Source organism: Labeo rohita, unplaced genomic scaffold (genome assembly GCF_022985175.1).
Source record: "Labeo rohita strain BAU-BD-2019 unplaced genomic scaffold, IGBB_LRoh.1.0 scaffold_2031, whole genome shotgun sequence".
Taxonomy (NCBI): Eukaryota; Metazoa; Chordata; class Actinopteri; order Cypriniformes; family Cyprinidae; genus Labeo; species Labeo rohita.
This window is the reverse complement of record NW_026128255.1, coordinates 1-11,350: the sequence shown is the minus strand read 5'-3', so window position 1 is coordinate 11,350 and position 11,350 is coordinate 1. Positions and strand designations below refer to the sequence as shown.

At 42.5% G+C, this 11,350-nt stretch overlaps 2 gene segments (V, D, J or C); both read left to right on the top strand.

The window, feature by feature from the left end:
• The first annotated feature begins 1,924 nt into the window (after positions 1–1,924).
• Positions 1,925–2,446, top strand: LOC127159251 (Ig heavy chain V region 6.96-like). The segment is given in 2 exon segments: positions 1,925–2,050; positions 2,136–2,446. Coding segments are annotated over 2 exon segments (369 nt in total).
• Positions 2,447–3,358: 912 nt separating this feature from the next.
• LOC127159249 (Ig heavy chain V region PJ14-like) lies at positions 3,359–3,834 on the top strand. The segment is given in 2 exon segments: positions 3,359–3,414; positions 3,509–3,834. Coding segments are annotated over 2 exon segments (369 nt in total).
• Positions 3,835–11,350: the final 7,516 nt, after the last annotated feature.

Here is an 11,350-nt window from a genome sequence, read left to right as displayed (position 1 = left end):
AACATGTTGACATTTACGTCAAACAAACACTTGCCTGGAAGCAGTGGTTTATAATAATCATTTTTAAAAAATATTTAAACATTTCTTACACAAACCTATCATTTTGCTTCATATTACTTTTTTTTTTTTTTTCTAAAAATCTCTAATTGTGTTCCACAGAAGAAAGTATATTTGGGATGACATGAGGGTGAGTAAATACTAAGAGAATTACAATTTTTGGGTGTTGTCTTCTTGGAATGCAGTAATGATAACTGATAATTTGAGTTAAATAAAATTAACTGATGTACTATTCTGTTTATTCTTCTAATGAATTCATAACAGTATTTTTGTCTGTCCACTGAAAGTACACACAACCAAAATATTTCAGTTCAAAAAGTGCGTAAAGAAATGGAATTAATCCATATGATTAATCCGTGGGCTTTTATTCACATACAAACATTGATCATCCAAATATGTAGAGTGCGTCAAATGTGGTAAACAGAATCTCAAACATGCTTGAGAACTGATTAGGTGTCTTAAGCCACTCGAATCATATGGATTATTTTTACAATGTCTTTATGCACTTTATGAAGCTAAAAGACTTTGGTTGGATAGACAAAAATGAAGAGAGAATATACATTTTCATGTGTTCCAAAAACAAACTAGATTTTTATGGGTTTGTAACTGATGTAAATAGTAAATGATGAAACAATTTTCATTTGGCTAAACTAATGCTCTAAAAAGTTTTTACAAAAGAGAATGAAATATGAATCTAATTAATATTTTTTTTTGTGAAGGTTCATTGTGAGGATAAATCCTGACACACCTCAAGTGCTCTGCAAAATTCCAGATCAGCAAAAGAAGTGGGAAGATGGTGCAAAGGAGAAACTCTGGCCTGAACCCTCATGTGTCTAAGGAGTTTGTGGATTTCAGCTGCCAAAACTATTAATCCACTACAGGCAAATGCATTTTACTCAGGAGAGTTTTTGCAAATTTGTATGTTTTTAAGATTGTTCTTATGATTGAATATGTTCCTGATTTTTTACATGTTTTTTAATTGCTATAATATACAAATATGTATATTATGTATACATTCTTGAAAAATGCTTCTTGTGTGTAACAAAAGTTTGAGTTTTATTTGAAGCTTCACTGTCATTGCTGTTCACTGTTATCATGTTGTGCTTAGGATAAATGTTAAGAATTTTTCTAGCTATAATAGTTCAATGGTATGTGCTGTAGTGTATACAATAGTTTGTAATAGTGTTTTGTTAGAGTCTTAACTGAATCTGTGAAAATGTTAATGTTATTGCAAGGGTTATTGCAACAAAATACACAGTTGTCATTGCTTATTTTTATTTTATTTTTTCTTGTATTGCATTATATAACTGGAGAAAAGACCATAAAATTACTGTATATTTTACAAGTAGGGTCAGAGAATATGTTTCAGCACACTTCACTTTTTGTTAACTTTTGTTAATTGAGTGTTTTAGTAATTGATGTAAACTTGAATAAATCAAGAAAATGTTGAATTATTATTATTTTTATTTTTATTTGACTTCATGCTAGAATAAAACATTCTCTACAACATTCCACTGTTCGAACCTTCACAATCAGCAAGTTAAATGTTCAGCACATTAGTAAATATCTTTAAATGATGATCTTTCAAACAGGGTTTTAATTCTAACCAGTGCATAATCAATGATAATTGGGAAAGGTTATATACATTTTTGCAAAAAATCATAATTATTTACTTGTAACAAGCATAGTTTGGTTTAATTTTCACTGTATTCTGGTTCTGTTTTCTGTTCCTGTGTTCCCTTGTTAGTTTCCTTGGTTGTTAGGTACAGATGGTTACAGAGGTTAATAAGGTCATGGAAGATGTAGATGTGCCTTTAGAGGGCACCCTATGCAAACCTACTTTTTCTTGTCCTCTTTAAAAAGCCTCCACTGTATTCATTTCTAGACACAAAACCTGTTTGTGACTTTGATGCATCAGCTTCCTCTTTTCATAACATGACAATGGATATTGTGTCTAAACTGGGTTTTATCTTCATGTTTGCTCTCACAGAATGTAAGAGGCTCTTGAAAACTGTTAATAGTCAGAATTATTCATGTGTACTGATGTAAATATTAATGTTGAACTGTTTGTTTTTCAGTCTGTTGGTGTCAAACACTGACTGAGTCTGAGTCAGTGGTCATTAAACCTGGAGGATCTCACAGACTTATCTGTACATTCTCTGGATTCAGTAGTGACCCGTACTTGGCTTGGATCAGACAGGCTGCAGGAGGAGGTCTGGAGTGGGTGGCATACATCTATGATAGTGGTGGCACTACATATTACTCTCAGTCTGTTCAGGGACGCTTCACCATCTCCAGAGACAACAGCAAGAAACAGATGTATCTGCAGATGAATAATATGAAGAATGAAGACACTGCTGTATATTATTGTGCAAGAGAGACACAGTGATGAATACAGCTACAGCACTGCACAAAATCTAATCCAATAATCAGAACATAAGCTATTTTATTTTTTGCCTGTATTTACTCAACTGCAACCCACTAAAAGTCTCCAACTTTAAAAATTGAATGTTGTTTTTTTTTTACATTATCTCACAGATCACAAATGACTTCTTGTATATCACACTGGAATAAGTGTAATGTTAAATCAATAAAAGGAACATTTATATTGTCACATGCATGTTCGGATCTACTTGGTTTTGTTGTTTGACCTAATTTCCACTAGTTTGTTACCTTAGCTACTCATTAATTTGATTGATTAGTGTCTGCACCTGTCTTTGGTTTGTTTAATTGTATTCAAACCCTGTGTTTTCTTCTCTTCATTGTCAGTTTATGTTGTGTGTAACTCAGTTATTCTGTTCAGTTCATGTTTTGAGTTTGTATAAATAAAACTAAACAGCTGTGCTTAGATCCACCTCGTCCTTATTTGCAACCGTTTTGTGACATTCCCAACTATGACCAAATACCCTCTTTGCAGTGAGTATTGTAGCAGTGTTTAAAAAAAAAAAAAAAAAAAAACAGGAACAGGAGTGTTAACATAAGAGAAAGGGGTACTAAATATTACATCAATGAAATGCATCAAATTGTTTCATTATAATGTGTTTGATAATGACAGTTTGTTTGTGTTTGCAACTTTTTCAGAACAGAGACCAAACTAGTTTATATTTTTGTGTCCAATGATTTATTTATTGCTGAATAGTACAAAAATAAATCAAGTTGTCAAACTAAATTTTATCTCCGAACTTTGAGTGACTGACAAGCGTTTCATACTTTCTATGCAAAACTGCTCAGTGTGTCCGCCTCTCAGGGTGTTTTAAAGAGAACCGTTTGTATTGTTTTTCCACCAGTAGAGCAGAGAGAAATCAACACAAATCATGTTCCCGACATCTTTACTGCTGCTTTTCACAGCAATGACCTGTGAGTGTCTTTATCAGCAAGTAATATGAAACAGATATGTGGACAGAGCTGTATAATTTCATCAGGTTGTGTATTGTTATTTTGTCTCTGACAGGTGTGGAGTGTAATATTGTCCTGACGCAGACAAACTCTATAGTTCTGCAGCCGGGAAACTCACTTACTCTCACATGTGAGGTGTCTGGATACTCTGTTACTGATGATAGCTACGCAACAGCCTGGATACGACATCCTGCAGGAAAAACTCTGGAGTGGATTGTGCACATATGGGGAGGTGGAGACATAAGAAAAAAAGACTCACTGTCAAACAAGTTCAGCATCTCCAAAAGCGACTCCAGCAAAACAGTGACTCTCAAAGGGCAAAATCTCCAGACTGAAGACACAGCTGTGTATTACTGTGCCAGATTATCATCCACAACATGAGGAAACAGTACAAGCACTGTACATTAACTATACAGTCAACATCTATTACATGTATCTACGAAGAAAAAAAAGTCATAATTATATTGACAATGATTAGAACTAGACAATGATTAGGTGATGTTGAAAAATAAGAAAAAAACAAGATTAAACAAGTGTAACCAACAGTTGTATCAGAGAAACAGTTGAGATTTCGAGATAGAAGTGCGGATTGAACGTCATCAATCAGAGATCAGAGTGGATGTTCGTATGAATGCTACAAAGGTGGAAAAATACACATCTTAAAGCCTTTCTCAAGTCTTTCTAAGTGAAAATCGAACTCTCTTGATAAGTTAATTAAATTAATTTTCAATTACTGACGTTTTCTGTGTAAATGTTGGGTAAATGGTGTTCAAACATTAAATGATATAGTTTATAACTTACATGTTGAATGTAAAATGCATATACAAGTTATTCTTAAATATTATGTGAATGTGCTAAATAACTAATATTTCAAGGTTGAAAGCTACTTTGGAAGAGTTTACCATTGTTATTTTAATTGTTACGTGGTGTTATTGAGTTATGAGCTAATTGCTAATCATGACGCACGTGCAGTGTTGGGGAGTAACTGCTTACATGTAACGGAATTACGTAATTTAATTACAAAATAAATGCAATTGTAATTAGTTACAGTTACTGAGAAAAAATGTGTATTACAGTGATTACAAAGGGGATTACATCTGAATTTAAATGTATAATAAAGATGTATGTTATCCTTTACTTACAATCTTAATCCAAGTGTTTTGAAAGGATTTTGAAAGTCTGACAGTAATCAGTGTTAAGTGCTACTGTAAGGTTAACTCTGCCTGGTTTAAATGTTTAACAAAATGATTAACAGTTGAAAATATTAGAAATTTAGAAAAGTAATCAAAAAGTAATTAAAAGTAATGTTACATTACTTTAATAAGGTAATTGAAAAATTACACTACTTATTACATTTTTAATCAAGTAACTTGTAATTTGTAACCTATTACATTTCCAAAGTAACCTTTCCAACACTGCGCATGATACGGGCAGATAAGGCCTAAATGCGTCACTTCAAGATGTTATTCTTTTTCTTTTACAAATTCAGTGTGTTAGTATTCGATAATGATGGAGTTTAATATGTTGAAAGTTGCATTACTACAAATATATTGTTGTAATGATGTGTATTTTGCAAAGAAGTGTATGTATTTTTGGCCTTGTCTTTTGCAAGTTTGGGTCTTTTTTCTTTTTTTTTTTTTCCCTTTCTCATTTTACCCAGTCTTTTCCCTTTTCATCACCCTGTGTTTGATGCTTCTCACTTTTTTTCTGGACACTGGATGACTTAGGAGGATTTTGAACTTGAACTGCCATGCCCATATATCAAGTAGTCTGTAACAGAGAGACGGGAGACGAGCGGATCCAAACGCAAACTTTTATTGAATGGTCGAGACATAGACATGGTCAGGCAGGCAGGGTCGAACAACGGCAAGCAGGTGTATGGACAGCAAACAACGAGTAATCCTTAAACGAGCGAGGGTCAATCTGGCGGCGAACGTTATCCGTGAAGGGCTGGGCAAAAGGATGGTCAGACAGGCGATAGATCCGATAGGCAGGCGGCAAGACAGACTAAACGAAACAATGAGGCAAAACAAGAAAAACTAGACACAGGGAACCTTGGAGAAATGGTTGGTATGACAGTAGACACTAATCAATACTCGGCGGTGAGTGACTGGAAGACCGGGGCTTTTATACAGTCCGTGATTGGTGCAAATGGTAAGAGCAGTGGCTGATGGGAAATGGAGTCCGGGGTGTGGTGCAACAGTCAGTGTGTGAGAACAAGGTGAGAGTGACATCTGGTGGTGAGCGGTCCGCAGCTCACCGACCAGATCCGTAACATAGCCCCCCCCCCAAAGAGCGGCTTCCAGACGCTACAAACGAACCATAGTCCAGGGGAGCGGTGGGGCGGGGGCGAGACAGGGCAAGGGCTGGAGGGCCCGGTCCGTACGGAGGACCAGGTGACTGAGGCAAGACAGACAGAGCAGGAGTCCTCCAGGGTGGAGCTGGAGGCGGAGCAGGAGGCACAGGAGCCCTCCAGGATGGTGCCGGAGGCGGAGCTGAAGGCACAGGAATCCTCCAGGGCGGAGCCGGAGGCAGAGCAGGAGGCGCAGGAGTCCTCCAGGGCGGAGCCAGAGGCAGAGCAGGAGGCGGAGCAGCCCTCCAGGGCGAAACAGGAATCTGCGTCACGGTCTGGGACCTGGGGAAAGCAGGGACAGAGAAGGCAGACAGAATAGGGGGAGAAGGCGCAGCAGCCCTCCGGGGCGGAACAGGAGGCGGAGCAGGAGGTACCGCAGCCGTCCGGGGCGGAGCAGGAGGTGCCGCAGCCCTCTGGGGCGGGACAGGAGGCGCAGCCGCCCTCCGGGGCGGAACAGGAGGCGCAGCCGCCCTCCGGGGCGGAACAGGAGGCTGCGTCATGGACTGGGACCTGGGGAGAACAGTGACAGAAGAGGCAGACAGAATGAGAGGAGAAGCAGAGAGTTTGAGGCAGAACGCCGCCTCCCTAGGAGGATCTACAGCCGAAGCTGACACCTCAGGAGGCATTGGCGCAGCTTCTCCAACTGGTGAGGCCTCTGGGTCTGTCTCGTGATCAGATGAGGCCTCAGGAGCAGACTTGAGACCAGACGGGACCTCTGGAGCAGGCTTGAGACCAGACGGGACCTCTGGAGCAAATTTGTGAGCAGACGTGCCCTGTGGAGCAAACTTGTGAACAGACGGGCCCTCTGGAGCAAACTTGTGAACAGACTTGACCTCAGGAGCAGGCTTGTGATCAGACGGGAGCTCTGGCGCAGGCTTGTGATCAGACGGGAGCTCTGGCGCAGGCTTGTGATCAGGCGTGAACTCAGAGGCTGACTTGAGAACAGGCGTGACCTCAGAGGCTGACTTGGGAACAGGCATGACCTCAGAGGCTGACTTGGGAACAGGCGTGACCTCAGGAGCTGACTTGGGAACGGGCGTGACCTCAGGAGCTGACTTGGGAACGGGCGTGACCTCAGGAGCTGACTTGGGAACAGGCGTGACCTCAGGAGCGCAGTGTGCAGCCCACACGCACCAAACGGCAACTGCCATTAATGGAAGAGCAGCAGCGGGAGATAGGATCTCCTTACTGGTGGGTCCAGAGAATGCTAACACTACTGGCAGGTTGGCTGACCGTACCGACACCAGTGGTGGGTCCAGCAAACTGGCCATCATAACGGGCCGTGACCTTGGGATGGTGGACTTGACCTGGCGAGGTTCTGGAAGGTCAGACGAGATGTGACTTGGCTCTGGACTGACAGACGAGACGTAACTTGACTCTGGGCGGTCAGAGGAGACGTAACTTGACTCTGAAACTGCACCAATAACGTCACTTGGCTCATGAAGATCAGCTGTGGTTTGACTTGGTTCGTAAAGCTCAGTAATGACCTGATTTGACTCATGGAGGTCAGTGGTGACTTGACTTGGCTCAAGGAGATCAGCGGTGACTTGACCTGGCTTGTGAAGATCCATGACTTTACTTGACTCAAGAACTACGGCTGTGACTTTGCTTGGCTTGGCTTGAACGGCTGTGACGTGACTTGGTTTGGCTGTGACTTGACTTGACTTGGTAGGAACAGCTGGAACGTGACTTGACTTGGCTGTGACTTGACTTGACTTAGTAGGAACAGCAACTGTGACGTGACTTGACTTTGCGGGAACAGCAGCTGGTGCAGGTTCGTAAGAGGCAGACATGACTTTGACCGGTTGTGGCCTGGCTGACGTGGTGTGAGCGGGCGCTGGCTTGGCTGACGTGGCGTTAGCAGGCGCTGGTTGGGCTGACGTAGCGTTAGCAGGCGCTGGCTGGGCTGACGTGGCGTTAGCGGTCATCTTTGCGACAGGCTCTGGCGTGGCGGCCATCTTTGCGTCAGGCTCTGGTGTGGCGGCCATCTTTGCGACAGGCTCTGGCGTGGCGGCCATCTTTGCGTCAGGCTCTGGTGTGGCGGCCATCTTTGCGACAGGCTCTGGCGTGGCGGCCATCTTTGCGACAGGCTCTGGCGTGGCGGCCATCTTTGCGACAGGCTCTGGCGTGGCGGCCATCTTATATGGTGGTGCTGGGTGCTTGGGTGAAACCTTGCTTGACCTTGAAGGAATGACGCCCGTGACCTTGCTTAACTCAGGAATGACGGCTTCGGCTTGACTGGACTTGGAAGCTTGACTGGACTTGGAAGCTTGACTGGACTTGGAAGCTTGACTGGACTTAGGAGACACGGCTGCAGCTTGACTCGACACATGAAACGCTGCTGCAACTTGACTTGACTTGGAGACTTGACTTGACTCAGGAAACGCAGCTGCAACTTGACTTGACTTAGGAACTTGACTTGACTCAGGAATCGCAGCTGCAACTTGACTTGACTTAAAAACTTGACTTGACTTAGGAACCGCAGCAGTAAACTTGCTTGACTCAGAAACTTGCCTTGACTCAGGAAATAAAGCTGCAACTTGGCTTGGCAAGGAAACTTGACTTGACTCGGGAAATGCCGCTGCAACTGGACTGGACTCGGAAACTTGACTTGACTCAGGAAACACAGCTGCAACTTGACTTGACTTGGAAACTTGAGTTGACTCAGGAAATGCAGCTGTACCTTGACTTGACTTGGAAACTCGACTTGACTCAGGAAACACAGCTGCAACTTGACTTGACTCAGGAAATGCAGCTGTAACTCCATATAGCTCTGGTATGGCAGCTGTGACGTGACGGAGCTCTGTTTCCGCCGCCATCTTGTGAACGGGCTCCGCCGTCGCCGCCATTGTGTGAGCGCGCGCTGGCACTGCCGCCATCTTGTGAATGGGCACCGCAGTCGCCGCCATTTTGCGAACGGGCACCGCTGTCGCCGCCATAGCTTGAGCGCGCTCCTGCACGGCCGCCATTTCACGAGCGATCCAGGCGGCAAACGTGTTTGTGGGATCGTGCTCCGGCATGACCGCCAATCTGCGAGTGGGACGCGCGGTCGCCATTACCGTGTTGTCGCGTTCCCTCTCTGCGACCCCCACGGTGCACGGCGAACCCACACACAACAACGCAAAGTTCAAAAATGCAGCCAGAGATGAGCGCGGACCCTCGCGTCTCAGCCTCGTTTTTAAAGGATCGTTTATGCCATCACAGAATATTTCCATGATTGTACAGTCCGGGAGGGTGGAATAATTTGAGATGGCCAAAAACTCACGGATATGCTGTTCTAGAGTGCGTGGTCCTTGTTTGATCCGGGAAAGAATCCTGTCTGTGTCCATTTCTGTCGATTGTCCAGGTGTGAAGCTGCTGGATCCTTGTGTGGCCGAGTATTCTGTAACAGAGAGACGGGAGACGAGCGGATCCAAACGCAAACTTTTATTGAATGGTCGAGGCATAGACATGGTCAGGCAGGCAGGGTCGAACAATGGCAAGCAGGTGTATGGACAGCAAACAACGAGTAATCCTTAAACGAGCGAGGGTCAATCCGGCGGCGAACGTTATCCGTGAAGGGCTGGGCAAAAGGATGGTCAGACAGGCGATAGATCCGATAGGCAGGCGGCAAGACAGACTAAACGAAACAACGAGGCAAAACAAGAAAAACTAGACACAGGGAACCTTGGAGAAACGGTTGGTATGACAGTAGACACTAATCAATACTCGGCGGTGAGTGACTGGAAGACCGGGGCTTTTATACAGTCCGTGATTGGTGCAAATGGTAAGAGCAGTGGCTGATGGGAAATGACCAGATCCATAACATAGTCAAGTAATCTACAGGGTGGTAGGACTGTACCATAGACTGTAAAAAATATGGACGTAGTGTCCGTGACGTCACCCGTAGGTTTCTGAAGAGCATTTTTGAAGCTCTTAGTGGGTGGGAGTTGGCCGTCGCCATCTTGGAATCATGTCACTGCACGTCACTCCCGGATAATCGAAAATGGGCAAAGAGGCAGGACGTGGGTGGAGCTGGTTGCTGAAACCATGCCCGCCTAGTGCGATGATGGTGACAGCAGAGGCAATCCACCTGTCACTCAAGTGGCCACGCCCTAAATTAGGCAGAACTTTAAGGCTCAATATAATTTGATGAGTTATAAAAAAAAATTCACCCCTCTCACAGTTGACATGAAGGACAAAATGAGCTATATAGACCAAAACCACGTTTTGTACCAGGCTGTAAACATATTTTCTTCTGTTTTCTGCTGTAAAGTTGGGCGATTTAACATGGGGAGTCTATGGGATTCACTCCCTTTTGCAGCCAGTCTCTAGTGGTCAGTCGATGAATTGCAGTTTTAGTCACTTCCGTGTTGGCTTCAAGAGGGAGACCGAGAGGTTGCCGCTTTGACTGTACATATACTGTTACTGTTACTGTTATTTTTATTTATTTATTTATTTATGTTTTGCTTGTTTGGTTGACACCGTTTAAAAAATTTTGTTGCTTCTCAATACATTTTACCTATTCCTAACACATCCAGTGCTGTTGTGTTTCCTTTCTTCCTTGTTGTTGAGCCTGTCTCTTGAGCGAGTTTAGTCTTCTGATAGATGGTTCAAATCTGGAGAAAGTGCACCCTCTTCACCCTCATTTCCATCTGCCACTGGATGAGAGTGAGTTTTGCACTTGTGCCGTGACACAGGTTACACTGTGTACAGCTGAAGCAGATGGACAGTTGAAAAACATTGAATAACTTGAGTGTGCATCACAACTGACACATGATTTTCACTTTACACATTCATAGTAGTGTCCTCCTCAATTGGATAACATTTAAAGTACATACAGTTATAGATATTGAACAAAGTCTATTTTAGGAGCAGGCATTTCATATCACCACCTCGCTAAAACATTGAACAGATTTGTATATAAATGATTTTAGTTACTAGTTTTTTTTTGTTTGTTTTTTTTTTGCATGGTAAAAAGCAGAAAGTGTTCTAACTATATACAGTCTACCATTTAATGTATTGTATTGTAGTGTATTTTAGCAGTAGTGCGCCACAAGAGGGAGTCACTTACTTAAGTATCAAACATGACCTGTTTCTGAAGATTTTATAGACATTTACTTCACTGAAATATAATTTCTGATAAATAATAAAAAAACAGTGTATTTAGATCAGTTAAAACAGAAAAGAAGAAATCAAAAAAGTCCGAAAATAGCAATTCTAGACATCCTCTTCAATGTCACTTTACCTTTAGCAGAACCGTCTGAGTAACTCCTCCTCCTCTCATGATCAGCCACATTAATCTAAAAGATCATATTATACAAGCACAGAGAAAGCAGCCTATGCAAATGTGCTAATTGAGCTCTATATAATACACAACTTCAACTAAACTGTTCACTCTACAGTCAAATAACATCTAATGTTCAGCATTTACATCTAGCAAACGACAATGGAGTCGCAGATAATTTGTCATTTCATCTTTATGGTGATTCTGTCTCAACAAGGTCATTTTTACATTTGTGTATTTGTCTTGTTACCAACAATTTAACTGATAAAAGCTCTTCA